The following is a 17,410-nucleotide window of genomic DNA, read 5'->3' as shown; positions in this document are numbered from 1 at the left end:
GCGGCCTTGGGTCCTTAAAAAGCGCTATAAATAGGCTGCCATGTATTAAATATGACGTTTTGACGTCACTTGTATATGTTGTACTTCTGGATGGAATTGATTGATTGTGAGCCCAGCACATTGGCAAAAGTAGGCTAGCCTTGTTCCAGACATTTGGATTATAGGCCTCTGTTGAACAGAAGCAACAGTGGTTTACCCCTTCAGAAATAAAACACAGACAAACCTACTGACTCATAATATGACCTAATTATGTTACAACAAAACTGCTTGACATTGACATCCACTTCAGCTCTGTCTCTGCATAAAAACGCCGGCGCGCACAGGTGCGACGATTGTAATGTCACGCCAATGGATAGACGCACTTCTCTCTGTTAAAATTTGCTCCATGGGGTATTCCAGCAGGCTGCATCTTTAAAACTATTGATATTATAGGAATTCGGTATTTATTCAGGCCATTAGTCTGTTTTTATCAGTGAAGTTACTCTCATCAAATAAAAATAAACGCATGAAGAGGAACAACTTTACGCACAGCACACCTGCTAAAAAAATGAAGATAATTCTACTCATTATGGTATTTTCCCTCGTTTTGGCAACTGTCCTCAGCCAAAAAATCTATTTTGATGACAGTTGGAGAGAAGACAATGAAACGGTAGGACACTTCTCTCAAATTGGCAAAAATATGTTTGAAATATAGCCTATAGCTATATATATAATATAGCCTACATTGTCGATATAAAGATAAAAAAATGTTTCAGCACTGTCCCGGACATTTGGAAATGTGGACTATTTAGGAAGTAGCCACGGGCAGTGATAGGCTTCATAATAAGCATCTCATGATTAGCCTAGGCTACATTCAAATGAATAAGCTAAATTGTGTATTTTATTTATTCAGAGCAAATGGCCACAATCTGAGCAATATAAAGAAATCCTGAAAAGAATGACTCGAAAACCTGAGTCACGCAAATTCTTTGGTCTTATGGGGAAAAGAGGCTCTGGTATGCTAACTACTTACTAGTTATAATTCAATATATTAAAGGACATATATTCTATAAAAGCTCATCTGTATTTTTGCTTTGTCCCTTCCACTCTTTGCAGCAAAATCCCAGGTAACAAGAAGAAGTAAGTGTTGCATGCATTAGACATTGTTGGCAATGACTATTTTCAATCGCATTAAAGAGGCTACTTGTATCAAGATATCAATGGGATACAAGGCACATAGATCATATTAAATGATAGAATTACATATAATAGGTATGAAAACCACTAAGGTGGAACTGTTCTCATGCCATATACAATTCCTACAAGAGACTCTGCTGTGTAATGTCAAAATGGGATCACTGTGGGAGATATACTTTCTTCTGTCTGAAATAGCCCTACTCTCACCTCTTTTCCAGGGCAGAAATTTGAGTCTTTTGTTGGACTGATGGGTAAAAGGAGCTCAGAGGAACAAGGTAAAATACCAGCATTTAGTGTATGTATGACTCATTCTGAGTTTTTTTCTCTCTCAGGACATACTGTTGATTACTGTTATTCCTGCAGGTTCCTTCTAATGGATCTAAAGCAGCTACATACAACTTCGAATTGAAAGAATCAAGTGTGTACCAGAATGCACTGAAAATGTGTTTGCATGATTGTTTCAGTCAAGTGTAAAATTGAGAGAACATCTTGCGTCGGCAAATTAACAGTACTTGCAAAAATTGCTTTAGAAAATTAAGGATTATGCATATTACTGTGGTGTGAAATGTCAAAACTATTCAGGCGAATAACCTGTTAGTGCTCTGAAAACATTCATATTGTGCATGTAATGTGTCAGAATACTTATATCAAAAGTAAAACCACTAAACTGAAAAACACTGAATAAAGGTGGAGATACAGTGCAAAGCATATTAATACTAAACTACAGAGCAAAATAAGTATCACAATTTAACTTTACATTTCAGTAGGCCTACATAATAGGTATTCCGAACGTAGTAATGCAGTATCAACATGCATCTCTTATCAGAATTCATTGCATTGCAAGTCTATCACATGTTTATTAAGTGACTTTGTACAATACAAATAAAAAAAATACAGATGAGTACATAGCCAAAGCAAAATATGGTGTTGACTTTCCTTTCCCCACATAATCTGATGACATGTGGAGTAACAAATATTCCTTTCATTTATTTATTTTTTGCTCTTTGTACGACTACTGAATGTATTTTAAACAGTCAATCCTCTCCAGAAACTGGTCAAAGCTTCAGAAGAATTCTCCATACAAAAAAAAAAAACATTACTTTAGCTGGCTCGGTATATATAAAAATAAACTAACTGAAATATAACATTTATGAAGTTAATGGTGGTCCAAGGCTAGTGAAATTTGCTAAAAACAGAAGAAAGCGTTACATTTTGGAAAAAGCTTTAGCCATAAAAAAAAGCCCAAGGTGCATTTTAGCCTCTAGATTTCCCGTTACTCCTGTTGAGAGAACGAGACAGTTGTTTCATGTTAGGCTACATTGCATGGGGAGCTGTTCAGTATGAGGTTTATCTGTTACACTTTACTAAACAAAAAGGATTTTGTAAATGCCTTTTCCACATCATGGAAGATCTTTTGTGCATGTAAACAAATAAAACCACTGAAACATGATTGTACAACAGTTCATTATTTTTGTTGCTCTGCATTAAACGGTAGACATCAGTTGTTAAATAGACAATGCAACCTTGGGGGGAAGGGGGGGGGCAGTATTCAGTTATATATGGGTTTGGCCTGTCTAAGACAGTAAGTTTCGTTAAGGTAAACACATTCCTTGGAGAAGTCCACAGGCAGCTCTCTTCCGGTCATTGTGACAGTACATGCAGACCCAGCTGGGCTGTACAAGAGCTTTGGTGTTGGTTTGGTGCCACACACGGATGTCCGAGCTGGCAACGTTGGCAACAAGTACAACTTGGTGTTTCTGCAGACTGTCTCTAAAATATCTTCCCCTTCTTTTTGTTCTTTTCCAGAGTCCTGTAGAGGAGAATAGTTTAGAAGGTAATAAAATGACACATTTACAAACAGTGGTTGAGATTATTATAGTGACATCTAGTGGGACACGCTGGTATTACGTTCTACACAGACCGTTGTTACATTTACATTTTAGTCATTTTGCAGACGCTCTAATCCAGAGCGACTTACAGTAGAGTGCATACAATTTATTACATTTTTAAAATACTGGCCCCCCGTGGGAATCGAACCCACAACCCTTGCGTTGCAAGCGCCATGCTCTACAGTGGGACCAGTTTAGTTCTCGATCTAACAAACAATAAATAGAGCTACTTTAGTAAACAACCAAAGTCACCGCTACAGTTCAGGTGTGTGACAGACAGTGTTACCTGGAGGCATCCAGTCTCTGTTGCTCCAGGCGCTGATTGGTCTCCCAGTTGGCCCGGTCATCCTCAAACTGGCGTCTCTTCTCCTCCAGCTCCTTGTGCTGGGCCTCCAGATTCTTCTTCATCTGCTCATGACGCCTCGAGAGCTGCAGAAGAGACATTGGTTTTTTTTATTTGAAAAGGCATGGGGGAAAAAAAATCACAACTGTATGACTCACTGAAAAAAGTGACAATTGTTGCTAAGAGGACTATCCTGGTTAAATATGTGTGCATTTGGAAATGTAACACATCAGAGAGGAGCAGTGAAGTTACACACACATCATTAAAAACACCCCACTCACTAAGACTTTCAGCACATCTACACCCACCAAAAAGTGACAGTGTTTATGCATCAGGAAGTAAGAAGTCAAACCATACGGTAGAGGTCAGTAGTGTAGTAAGGCAATGTGACTGATGTTACCTCAGCCTCAGAATCTTTCAGCTTCTGGATCTTCTCCTTGACCTTCATCTCAAACACCTGTTCCATTTCCATCTCCATCTTCTTCATCTTGGCCACGTGCTCCCTCCGCTCCTCCTCCATCTGAGCCAGGGGGCTCCTGCAGGGTCACACACACACACACGCACGCAAACAGTCAGACCAGTCCTACAGTGCACCAACCTCCTCCATCACACTGGAACAATCCGCACAGTAATGCCACCCCCATTTTCCTGCAGGGAATTGGTACATACAAGGATCTATGCATGAAAGGAACGGTAGGACCCAACAATGTGGTGACTGAAGTGTGGAAAAGCAGAGGGAGGAAGAAACCCAATTTGCTCTGGAGCAGGGGACTCAAAGACCAGCACCAAGCAATCACGGAGCTGAGTTAGCTAAGCTGTTAGCATAGGCTAGTGAGTAACTGTAGTGATATAGTGGTGCTTTGGGATGTTAGCTTAGCTAAATGTTAGTAAACGCAATTGAAAGTGAGAAGAAGCCACCAGTCCAACTACGCTAATTACATTTGAAGTATTTGCAAATTTATCAATTCCCAGTTGATTTCTCAATGTTGGCATCTACAGGGTTCCTTGAGACATTGTCCGACATAAGGGGGAAGAAAGGAGAGAAAACTGAACTGGGAAAAGAGAACCCAGACAAAGGAACACGAACAGGGGAGGGAAAGGGTATATTAAAAAACAAAATGATCTAAGGAAACATAAATTGACCACTTACATGCCTTCACCTGTGTCATGTCTAAAAAAACAGAAACACACACACACTTAGCATGCTGTGATGAAATCATGCACTACGACAACGGAAAATAATAAAACGGACTGACCGCACTAACAAAAAACATGGACTAAGAACGAAACATCTACTTTCTCACGGTAAACAAGGAAAAGTTCACAAAAACTACTTTAAGAGGCCTGAAACGGTGTGTAGTAGTAGTAGTATTGTGCAGTAGTAGCCTTACATTAGTAGCATGTGTTTGGTGCGTAGCTGTGCGTTAGGAACCGCAGTGTGTGAGGGTGTCTCTCAGTAAAGAGCTAAGATGCTGAGCGTGGTTGGTGTACATAACAGGGTCTTAGGTGTGAGAGAGCAACAGTGTGGAATTTAAAGGGATAGTTATGGATTTTGGCAATTATGCCCTTTTCTACTTCCCCAGAGTCAGATGAACTTGTGGATGCCATTTTTATGTCTCTCTCTGTGTCCAGTATGAAGGAAGTTGCTATCTAGCGCAATACTAACTACCGTAAGCGCAATTGCTAACTAGCCTTAGCGCAATGACTGGAAGTCTGTAGACTTGGTATCCCAGAGTTCATCTGACTCCGAGGAAGTAGATAAAGGCCCTCATTGCCAAAATCCCAAAGTATCCCCTTAAGCTGTAATACCTGCCTTTGGAATGATGGACCTATATTGGGAAAAAAATACCTCCAAGAACACTACGACAATAAAATCCATTTATATACAGCCTAAATATCACATCAATATCATAAAACATTTCAAAAGTCTCAGATGTCCAGTAGATTGTGTGTCAGGTTAAAATATGCCTTTGATCATTGACAAAGAGAGTTAGGCTATGTCTAATAGAGAACTGTTGGTAGCTGTTGGACTCACTTGGTCGACTGTTGACCCTTGACCCTGTTGTTGTCCTGTCCGTTGTAGGTGACGGCCGCCAGCTTCCTGCTGCGGTAGTTCTCATAGTGGACGTTATTGGTCACGTCCTTCAGGTCCTGCATATGGGTTCTGTACGCACACAGAAAGACAGACAAAACAAGTCTTAGAAACCTAGCAAGTTGAGGCTATGGTCAATGTGGTTAACAACGTTACAAAAAAAAATGCATTGTCATTTCCCCATTTTCTATCAATTGTTGTAACTTCATGTTTTGAGTCTGTACCTGATGAGCATGTCTCGTAGGATGGTGAAATCACAGTGGTCTCCGTTCTCAACTGCAAGGAAAGACAATCAATACATATTCAAACCGCTCTCCAGAAGGAGCCTCTTACCACTCTTACAGATTTTCCTTCTCTGATCAAACTACATCTCCCATCATTCCTGGTACCTTCTGCCACTCCCCATGGATACTGTCGTCCTCTGGTCCTCTTCCCATTCACCTCGATGATGGTGTTACTACCCACCACGGCCAGGGGCAGACGGTCCTGCAAGCAAAATAACACAAAGACGTGTGAGACGAGTGTCTGTGTATATGCAACAGCACTTCCAGAATTTTGTGATGGCTAGTTGTGGGCCAAAATATTTGGTTTTGCTGCAGCAATTCAGATATTTTGCGTGGCAATTTGTGATGACTTTGACAAATTTGGAAAAAAGTTAGACGTGCTGCTTGATTGAACCATTTTATGCTGTAAAAGTGAATTATTGGTTAAAATGTCCAGCACTCTTTTTGTTGTTGTGTTGTACGTGGTAATAGTGCGGTGACTGGTAATTTGCACGTCCTCGCACAATAAGCGGGGAATTCGATTTTCGATCACAATATCCAGGCGGGAGTGATGTAGCTAAGTGCCTCACAGTTTAAATGGCTAAGTTCGTTGGTGCATGCATGGTGTTTAAAACTACTCGCAGTACATTTGTGTCATACCTTGATCTTCTTCACCAGTTTGTTCTCCTCCTCATCGTCCGTCTCTGGGAACTCGTAGATCTGGATTTTGTGCTCCAAGATTTCCCGCATGATCTGAGGGAAGGTTCAGTGTGTTTCATTAACAAGGACCCCAATGACAATCCAAAAGACATGTGGGACAGTTCTTTATCATGTGGTATCAACTCCATTCAGACTGTATGAATGTACTACCCTGAGGAAATTCCCAAGGCATCGTCGGAGCAGTATGTGGAATAGGAAACGGCCCATTCTGCCCAAACAGTCTTTCTATCTGCAACAATCAAGTCTTGGTCTGTGTAGACCCTTGATGCCCAGCCCCCAGACAGAGCCCACTGACCTGCTTCTTGAACCGTTGGCACTCCTCTGGGGTGAGAGTGTCTGCTTTTGCGATCAGTGGGATGACGTTCACCTTCTCATGCAACCGTTTCATAAACTCAATATCCAGAGGCTTCAGTCTGGAGGGAGACATGGCATAATAACATTAATACCATAATGGTGGGGTAGGGGTACTGATGGACAGATTCAGTCCAGTATTTTCATAGCAAACCACGAAGATCACATTTCTTTCCTTAAACCTATTAACTAATAAAACGGTTTTTTTTTTAACACAATGGAGCTCTAGTAGTGTAAACAAACAAGCAATTTAATCAACGATGACAACACAAATAACTATTGTCTGTGTCCCCAGAACACTTTCCCCAGCTGTTTCTCATTAGCAGTGTCACTGTGCAAGGCACTCGAGTGTAAGTGAGCTATATCAGCCGGTGCTGTGAGGAGTGTGTGCGTGTGAGGGGTCAGTGTGTGTGAGGCCAGCATAAGCTGCTCATTCTAAGAGCCTGTCTCAACACTGACTGGGAGATTGTAAGGACAATGTCCCATAGAACAGAGTATGAACAGTGAACGCATGCACACACCCCGTTTACCCCACAGCCACAGCCTTCTCTGAGAGAGCCGATGCCCTTTAGCACTATCAGCCATATGAAACACAACTATGTATGTATACTGCAAAACAACCCTAAAGAGAGAGAAAAAAGCCTAGAAGAGGCAGTAGCAAAAAAATGATTGGAATTTCTAATGTGGGGTAGTTTACTTTACACTTGTGAAATCTTAGTAAATATTAAGAAGCCCCCCCCCCCCCCACCCCTCATTCACACTGTCCGACCTCTCTCCCTCCCACCCAGACTCACCCGTGTCCCGAGGGGGCGATGAAGTAGAGGCAGCACTGCACTCTGCTGTCGGGCATCAATCGTCTGTTCACCCGCGACTCACAGTTGAGGAAATCCTCAAACTTGCTGTCTATGTGGTCGATGACCGGCTGCCAGCTGCGTGGAACACACAGCCACAGGGAGGAAACAAATCCACACACATTGAGCCAAAATGGTCACCATTTCCTGGAAACCTGTTCGCAAGCTATGAGCTGAAATGGCTGTCAAATAGGTCAAGATCAATGCATTTATTGGAGCCAAAATGGAGTTGTCAAACTTTGGGTACCAGTTGCTATTGTCCACAGCGTCGCCGAATCCTGGGGTGTCGACTATTGTGAGCAGGAGCTGGACACCACCTTCCTTTACTAACACTTTGGATTGTTCCACCTGGGAAATACAGAATTATATTAGCATTCAATAGTTGTCTAAACGCATACGGTTACTGTTCATATTTGGTGTATGACAGTGAGATAGTGAACAATACAACTTTCCTAAGAACTGTCGTAAGAATATTAAGCACTCACTACAGCTCTGGTTGTTTAACAATGCAGGACCCATTGCGTTCAGCAAAACGCCCGTCTCCACAAGAGAGTGTTTGCAACAACACAGAAGAAATTAGCATATTGCCAATCCCAATGAAGGGAAAGAAGAGGACCAAAACAACCTCTCAGGAAGACAACTTGTCCCCAATTGTGTAGCACACATTGAGGACAGTGGGTGACTCTCGCTGCATGTATCAACATGCAGTCTAACACTGTGTCATTACCTAACTATGCAGAGGAACCAGAAAAACAGATGAGCATCTGTGTGGAGATAACGTTGGGTTTTGGAGACCTAAATGACATACAGTGCCTTCAGAAAGTATTCACGCCCCTTGCCATTTTCCGCATTTTGTTGTGTTACAGCCTGAATTTAAAATGAATTATTTTGAGATTTTTTTGGTCACAAGCCTACACACAATACCCCATAATGTCGAAGTGGAATAATGTTGTTGGAATTGTTTTTACAAACTAATTTAAATAAACGAAAAGCTGAAACGTCTTGAATCGTGCAGTGAATTTCAAACACAGATTCAACCACAAAGACCAGGGATGTTTTCCAATGCCTCGCAAAGGGCCCCTATTGGTAGATGGGTAGAAGACGAAAAAAGCAGCCATTCAATAGCCCTTTGAGCATGGTGAAGTTGTTAATTACACTTTGGATGTTGTATCATGACACCCAGTCACTAAAATGATACAGGCGTCCTTCCTAACTCAGTTGCCGGAGAGGTGACTTTAAAACAGTTATAGCATTTAAAATGGCTGTGATCGGAGAAAACGGAGGATGGATCAACAACATTGTAGTTACTCCACAACACTAACCTAAATGACAGAGGAAGCACATACAGAATACAAATATTCAAAAACATGCATCCTGTTTGCAACAAGGCACTAAAGTAAAACTGCAAAAAAATGTGGCAAAGCAATTAACTTTTTGTCCTGAATACAAAGTGTTATGTTTGGGGCAAATCCAATACATTACTGAATTCCACTCTCCATATTTTTAAGCATACTTGTAGCTGCATCATGTTATGGGTAACTTTCAGCAGAACAGTAACCTAAAACAAGGCCAAATCTACACTGGAGTTGCTTACCAAGAAGACAGTGAATGTTCCCGAGTGGCCGAGTTAAATCTACTTGAAAATCTATGGCCAGACCTGAAAATGGTTGTCTAGTAATGATCAGCAACCAATTTGACAGAGCTTGAAAAAAAACTTTTAAAATTATAAAAAAAAGGCAAATGTTGCACCATCCAGGTATGGAAAGCTCTTGGAGACTTACCCAGAAAGACTCACAGCTGTAATCGCTGCCAAATGTGCTTCTACAAAGTATCGACTGAGACTCAGGGGTGTGATAACTTATGAACATGCATTTCATTTTCAATACATTTGCAAAAATGTTAAATAAATGTCATCATGGGGGATTGTGTGTAGATGTGTGAGAATTGTTTTTGCTTTCATCCATTTTGAATTCAGGCTGCAACACAAAATGTGGAATAAGTCAAGGGGTATGAATACTTTAGTCTGCTCTATATCGCAGAATATGTTTCAAATGCCAAGGTATCAACACTGAGGCAAACTAACATGGTCATCAGTGGAAGGATATTCAACAAGAGTACAGAATACAGGACTGTTAAGCAGAAGTCTTAAACTACCTGTACAGTCTTTTTGACTCTGTGCGAAGGCCCAGGGTATTCTGACGAGTACAAATCTGTTAGGAACAGCGAGTTGATCAACGTGGACTTGCCCAATCCCGATTCACCTAGGAAAAAAAAGAATCTATTCATTTTTGATCATAAAGCCTAATGACAGTGTTGCTACATTAGGGTCAGTGTCATTTTAAATGAGGGAATCAATGCAACTCAAATCAACATACAAGCCTAGTGTGCACAGTATAACACGTAGCTATACCAGCAAGAACACAACATTTAAAGATAAGGGAACACTGACATAAACAGCTAACCATACATGTTGAAAGCAGGTACATCCCACTGTGTGATAGCCATTCATGCAACTTTAGAGGCATCCAATGGTACTGTAGAAGCATCGAATAAAGCCCAGCCAATAAATCCCATCAAAGGTCACGTCTTTGAGGGCCATTGACATTTGTCCAAGACGACCATCCATCTGAATGATTGTGTAAAGGGCTAGGACAACAGCGCCTAGTCTGAACGTGGCTAGAGAATGCCGTATCATGCCGGCTGTGTGGTCCCGTTTCTCCAGCGTGGCTAGCCATTGTGTGCCTGGTCTCCATGCTCCTGGTGAATGGAATCATTAATGCAGTGGAAATGACCACTGGCACTGACCTCGATCGAGCTGCTGTTTACAGGCTACAGTATTGGGAGTTGAGAGCTACCATTTCTGTGTTGAGTGATTGCACGTGACAACGTGCATTTCAATGCCCATCTTCAAACTCCTATGAGTATGAACGGCTAGTTTATATCAACACCAGTGTTTTCCAGGTAACAGAACAGGTTGGCGTGTGGCGCTCAGCGAGGCATAGTGTGCTGTGCCAGTCACTGCTGATAATGCCAGCCCTTTCTCACACTACCAGTGACATGGGCTCATAGCTCCTCAAGACTGGGTAGAGAAGCTGGCTCTGCCTACTGCTGAGGCAGTGTGTTTATAACAGTGTACAAGACTGATATTGCTGAATTAGCAAACAGTGAAACTATCAACCATTTCATTTTTTGCTGTGGGTTTTGTATACATTTTTGTACATTTAATACAGAATCTTGAGCAAAAAATTAAGTGGTTGATAGTTTGACTGTTTGCTAATTCAGCAATATCAGTCTTGTACACTGTTATAAACACACTGCCTCAGCAGTAGGCAGAGCCAGCTCCTCTACCCAGTCTTGAGGAGCTATGAGCCCATGTCACTGGTAGTGTGAGAAAGGGCTGGCATTATCAGCAGTGACTGGCACAGCACACTATGCCTCGCGGAGCGCAGCACGCAAACCTGTTCTGTTACCTGGAAAACACTGAGGTGTTGATATAAACTAGCCTGCTTCACATATGCAAAGTGTGCATTGTTTGTGATGCGTTTGCATTCACAGAAATAGGACTTTAAAAATCATATTATTTTTATTGCAGCAATCAGGCTGGCGAAATCTTCAAGGCATTTTTGGGCCCCAACAGCCAACTTGGGCACCATCCAACACACTGCCTTTAAAGGAAATTTTATACAGCAGGGTAAATCATGGTGACTTGTTTAAGATGAACCCTGTTGCATGCGAGTGCCTGGCAAGGCAGGCATGTTTAGATAGGCAACACTTGTCTTCTAACTTTTTTAAATTGATCAATGACAAACCCATGACTGGCTCAGAAAGAGGCTGCTGTTGAGATGAAATGCGAGATGAACTATTCTTAGCAGTGAGGGAGAAATTCTGCTATGCCGACCACAGGAAATGGTTTGACCCAAAGAAACATTTTCCCTCCAAACAGTGACTGATTAGCAAATGAAGGTCCTGGCCGAGTTCAACGACCGCATCCAAGTACTTCAACGGCACTCTTGTATTTTTGATAATACTGCGCAATTTTTAATAAATCAATGCTATTTTAATAGCTAGGCGGATGTGAAAAAAAGTCAAATGAGAGAGGTTGACTGAGAGGAGGCTAACCGCACACACGCACTTTGCTTGCACATAACTGTGGTCACACACACATTCCTGTCTACAAATTTAACTTACCATATACAGCCTTACCTGGTCAACTGTATTGTGCAAACTGAAATGACTGAAAACATGACTCGGTTGAACTATGACCTCAATATATGAATAGCATTTTCTTACCCACAACCATCAGGGTGAATTCAAAGCCTCTCTTCACTGATTTTCTGTACACTTGATTGGGAAGGCTAGCAAAGCCCACATACCCCTCCAGATTCTTTTGTTGCTGGAAAGTAACATACGAGCACAACATCACCACCACAGCTTTTGCAATGTTATGTAACAGGCCTCGGTTACTTTAAAATGAGGAGAAAGTAATTCTGATAGGCCAATGTTTATTTGCCTGCTTAACTGACTAATCCATCCATACTTACAGCTGTTTTATGGAAATAATCATGCGATGTGGTCCAACGTGAGGTAAGAGCCAGAGGAGAGAACACACACAACAGTCAATATCAGCAATAACCCTAACAAAGAATTCTGTTAACAGAATCAATTTCACAAACTGGAAAACCTGGGGATAAATAACATGTGCTTAGGCTAGCAAGCATAACATCACAGAGTTGGATAGCATGATAATGTTATTCACTGTTGTTGGCTTCACCATGGGGTATAACGGCGTCCAATCTCGGTTGATGCCCTTAGCCTTGGACTGTTGTTCAAATGTTTTCAACTGAAAGCCTATGTCTGTGCGAAATTATCGTTCAAATTGTATGTCTTCTTTATGTCCATGCAAGAAACGTTCAATGCATCATATGAGTGAGATCACTATCTGTACACCAGTGGAGGCTGGTGGGAGGAGCTATAGGAGGACGGGCTCATTGTAATGGATAGAATAAAAGAAACGGTGTCAAACTTGTTTCCATGTGTTTGATACTGTTCCATATATTCCATTCCAGCAATCACAATGAGCCCGTCCTCCCACAGCATCCACTGCTTTACATGGAAAATGTAACAAATCCTTCTTCACGATTATGTTAGCTAGTGTGGTTTCCGTTTCAGTTTGCGGGTCAACTGAAGGAAGTGGTGAGAGGTGTACACTCATGACTGCATGAGAAAAATGTGTATCTTCATCACAATTTAATAGGCCTTCTTTAATAAAAACCTGACTCACTTTCACTTGGTCCTACCCCAAACCAATTTCAAAAGGCAGACACCCAAAGATACCCCATCTTCACACTTGACTTGTTCTTAGATCTATCCAAGGTCTGAGAATCTAACTGTGTTGCTTGAGCGAGTGTTGATCCTCATCTGTCCCCTTCCCTCAGATTATCAGAACATAAACTGGTTTGCTGTTTTCGACACTATAGGGTGTCACACTTCAATCTATTTTTCAGTGCCGAACTCATGGGGAAATCAAGTGTTTGAAATAGCTGGAAGTAAATACATTGCTTGACATTATTGTTTTGCTAGCTAACCATTAACAATAAACAATGGCTTGCTTCATGAATACTGGGACAATAATTTAAGGGTAAGGACTTGGCGTTAGCATTTTCTGAATCGTAGGCTAGCAAGCCAGCTGGCTAACGTTAGGTGGTGAACATGACGTTATCGCCACACACAAAAAAAAAGCTAGCTTGCGTTGCCTCGATGGAGTTTACTTAAACACCAGATACATAAAATAAGACATTCGCTTTTGGAATGAACCACTAGGTAGGTAAACATTTAGGAAAGTAATTAGTGATGAGGTAGAAAATAACTACACAGGAAATGCCTTAGCTAACGCTAACCTGCTAGCTAAGATAGCAACTCATCCAACAACTGGTGGGGGGACGACTGGGCGTTGGTTACTCAGACAACTAGAAAGCCACGAACAACCATTACTTTAAAATAGCCATTCTGATACAACAAGCTATAAATATAATTTCCAAAGCAGTTTTAGGACATTTTTGATACAGTACGTAGGCTCACCCATAATGTTGACGTTCGCTGCCGCTCTGGAAACCGATCATTCACAACCCGACATTCCGCTTCTTACCACTAGCGCATACCTACGTACTATGGCCGACGTAATTTCACACCTGAACGACGGAGAGTACGCCAGATACAATGCGTACTGAGATTATGAATAGCAAAAATTAAGGACCAAATATCTCGCGGTAGTTTGTTCATTGCCTGAGTTATCCACATGCTATCGCGACAACAATATTACATTTTTGCTAAAGAGAATCTCTGTTTTAATTTGATTTATTTTCCATCAACAGAAACCTGACAGAAACGCTGCATCTACTTAACTTTCCAAAATCGAAAGTTTATTTTGCATATAGATAGATGCACACAGGTTAGTAGTTTATGAAAAATAAATATTAATCAAAATAAGAGCTATAAACCTACTTGTTAAATACAGTTGTTTAGTATTAATATGTTTATTTATGCACTTGGTGAAACTGGAACAACCAGTGAGCTATAATAACAGGGGAACAACAAACAACTACATTCCAAAGACAAAAGTATCTGGTGACGGAATGCGAAAGCGTCAGTTGTATCCATAGAAACTACCACATAATAATGTTGCTTACTCCTATTGGTTAAAACTATCATCAAATTCAGTATGACCTTTTCCAATTCGGGCACATGCTTTCCCATAATATGTCCATGAATAAACTGCATCCTTGAAGGAGAAAACAAGCTTGAAAAGAATAATAAAATAACAGGTGTATCCTACATATTTGCCATGGTGAAGGAGGGTAAGGGAATGCTCAGTGGCTCAAAGGAAACACGTTTCTCCTTTGTCTTGTGTTCCCTTGTAGTGGATGGCTGCATTATTCCCGAACTATGTAGCACTTGTTGTTGTTCAGTGTTACAGTAGCTAGGCTAATGTTTTCAAAACAGACTATGTTTATTTGTATATTGAGAGCAGTTGCAATGTACCAAATGCCATGATATTGAATGCATTATTATATTGTGTCAATTATCGGAAGTTGAACCTCAGGTATGACCCATGGAAGCAGAAGGGAGTTTGTGTAATGCCCAACCCAGTTAAAAAGGTGAGAAGAGCAGACAAACTACTCCAGAAGTTAAAGGGACCAGACAACAAGTAAGTCGTATTGAAGTAATTTCAGTTTCAGTCAATTCAGATACTGCAAATGCATAATGTCAAAATAGGCCTACTTTTTTGAGGACATTTTCAACTAAAATATTCACACACAACTAATATCCTGTTTTGACTGGAATAAAAGGATTCACCAAAAGGTAACATTTTTAGGGAATCACATGATCTCAGGAAACTTCTGTCCCTGCTTGAAACTAATGCTCACAGACACCAGGTAAGGACATGTCAATTCATATGAATGTCAAACCCTCTATTTTGTGTTGTACAGTATTATGTGATCAGGATTGTCTGCCTGACATTCTAGGTGGCAGCATTGAGACAGTCATGTAAGGTCCGCAACAGTGGAGGAAGATCCCAGACCACTCTCCAGCTAAATAATGCCAGCAACAATAGGAGTCAGATTCACATAATCTCTGAAGATCCTGAGCTGGAGAAATTCAGGTATATCCCTAAATAATGCATTTATGATTCCTTAAATATGATTGATCACATAATTCACTTTTCTTACACATCTTTCCTCCTGCAACATACAGAAATCAACATTGTTTCAACAGTCATCCTCAACATAAGCTCTTTTTGGAGATCCTTACCTCTTTGGTCAAGAACAGGCTGTGCAGGTAGTCTCATACGGTTTCAGCAATTTTTGTGCAGCTGATGTTGTTGATGAAGGTCTTGAAAGTTGCTCAGTTGTGTGTGTACTGTCTTTGTAGTGACTGGGTCGACCATGCACCACCTGAGTCTGTCCTTAGAGTGCTCATCTGTCTACGATTGCTTATAAGAGAACCCCTTTATCATGTAAAACGAATGATGGGCCTTTTCTTCCTTCAACTTCATATGATGTAAAATAGATATGACTTGTGCTGCCTTTCTTTTATGACTTGTTGACAAAAACCTGACAAGCAAGCAGGACAATTCAAAACTCTGAATTCAGGTATATTTTTTATTCTCTTCATACCCTCTCTTTTTTTTAGAGAGTTTTTCATCAACTCCAAGCTGTTGATCTTCTCGCAAGGGTAAATGTACTTTAAATCTATTTTAAAAAACCTTCTAGTCTGACAGTCCTGTGTTGCTTTTTATAGTTGCCGCCTTCTATCCCGCTCACTCCCTCTCCAGTACATGGAGTTGATGTGCAGCAGTTATGTGGAGTGTGGAAAGCAGACATTTGCCATGGAGAAGTTGGTCACTATGACATGTGAGTTATCAAATCCCCCCCAAAAAAGTAGCCTGAATTTCCCTCAATGTCCTTCCTTATCATTCCTTGTCTCTTCATTCCTGAATAGATATGTTTCAGAAACTGTCTGCAGTGGAGGACCAAAGGCAGTGGGTTATTGAGAGTGGAGCTCATAAGGTAAACAATTGTAAAAATTGCACTGCTGTAACGGCTGTCTTCGTCGTCAGATGAAACAGATAAGTCATCGTCCGAAAAGGTGGACCAATACGCAGCGGAGTGAGTGTTCATATTCAATATTTAATTAATAGAAACACTTTAAACAAAACACGAAAATGAACGACAGCCTACAGTTCTGCTTGGTACAAAACTAAACAGAAACAATTACCCACAAAACCCAAAGGAAAAACATGCTCCTTATGTGTGACTCCCAATCAGCAGCAACGAGCTTCAGCTGTGCCTGATTGGGAGCCACACACACGGCCCAAAACAAAGAAATACCAAAACATAGAAAAAGGAACATAGAACACCGACCCAATGTAACACCCTGGCCTAACCAAAATAAAGAACAAAAAACACCTCTCTATGGCCAGGGCGTTACAGTACCCCCCCCCCCAAAGGTGCGGACTCCGGCCGCAAAACCTGACTCTGAAGGGGAGGGTCCGGGTGGGCCTTCTTACGGCGGCGGCTCAGGTGCGGGACGTGGCCTCTGCTCCACCCTTGACGTCGCCCTCTTAGGTGGCGCACCTGGCCGCGCTGAAGGTCTGGTGGGCGACGCTGACTGCGCCCGGCTGGCGGGCGGCGATGGCTGCGCCCGGCTGGCGGGCGACCCTGGTTGCGCCCGGCTGGCGACCGGCGATGGTTGCGCCCGGCTGGCGGGCGACCCTGGTTGCGCCCGGCTGGCGGGCGACCCTGGCTGCGCCCGGCTGGCGGGCGTCCCTGGCTGCGCCCGGCTGGCGGGCGTCCCTGGCTGCGCCCGGCTGGCGGGCGGCCCTGGCTGCGCCCGGCTGGCGGGCGGCGATGGTTGCGCCCGGCTGGCGGGCGACCCTGGCTGCGCCCGGCTGGCGGGCGTCCCTGGCGGCTCCGACGGCACTGACCCAGGATTCACCAGGCTGGGGAGACATGATGGATGCCTGGCCCTGGGCACAGGCACAGGACTCACCGGGCTGGCGGGCGTCCCTGGCCACTCTGGCAGTTCAGGGCAGTCTGGCCACTCTGGCAGTTCAGCGCAGTCTGGCCACTCCGGCAGTTCAGCGCAGTCTGGCCACTCCGGCAGTTCAGCGCAGTCTGGCCACTCCGGCAGTTCAGCGCAGTCTGGCCCTCCGGCGTCGCGCGTCG

At 42.5% G+C, this 17,410-nt stretch overlaps 1 protein-coding gene and 1 non-coding gene across 3 annotated transcripts; one reads left to right on the top strand and one right to left on the bottom strand.

Moving 5' to 3' along the window:
• Window positions 1–2,621: 2,621 nt before the first annotated feature.
• On the bottom strand, window positions 2,622–12,120 carry LOC106582140 (septin-7). 2 transcript variants are annotated; one of them, XM_014164915.3, is made up of 13 exons: window positions 11,976–12,120; window positions 9,840–9,946; window positions 7,933–8,033; window positions 7,629–7,763; window positions 6,779–6,896; window positions 6,424–6,516; window positions 5,890–5,986; window positions 5,725–5,776; window positions 5,444–5,572; window positions 4,559–4,579; window positions 3,809–3,944; window positions 3,352–3,494; window positions 2,622–2,986 (listed from the first exon to the last, which is right to left on the bottom strand). In XM_014164915.3, exons 1-13 carry the CDS (start codon window positions 12,103–12,105, stop codon window positions 2,947–2,949), a joined length of 1,302 nt encoding a protein of 433 aa, XP_014020390.2. In that variant the 5' UTR covers window positions 12,106–12,120; the 3' UTR covers window positions 2,622–2,946. The 2 variants fall into 2 exon arrangements, with proteins under 2 accessions (XP_014020390.2, XP_082818787.1); XM_082962661.1 differs by lacking the exon at window positions 4,559–4,579.
• A 2,595-nt stretch (window positions 12,121–14,715) lies between these two features.
• Window positions 14,716–15,339, top strand: LOC106582133 (uncharacterized). Its single transcript, XR_014380868.1, has 3 exons — window positions 14,716–14,889; window positions 15,058–15,118; window positions 15,209–15,339. It is a non-coding gene; the product is annotated as an uncharacterized LOC106582133 (transcript).
• The last annotated feature ends 2,071 nt before the right edge of the window (window positions 15,340–17,410 follow it).

The sequence above is a fragment of the Salmo salar genome, chromosome 02 (genome assembly GCF_965601325.2).
Source record: "Salmo salar chromosome 02, fSalSal1, whole genome shotgun sequence".
Lineage (NCBI taxonomy): Eukaryota > Metazoa > Chordata > Actinopteri > Salmoniformes > Salmonidae > Salmo > Salmo salar.
Note: the sequence above shows the minus strand (reverse complement) of the source record. Positions and strands in the feature narration are given on the sequence as shown.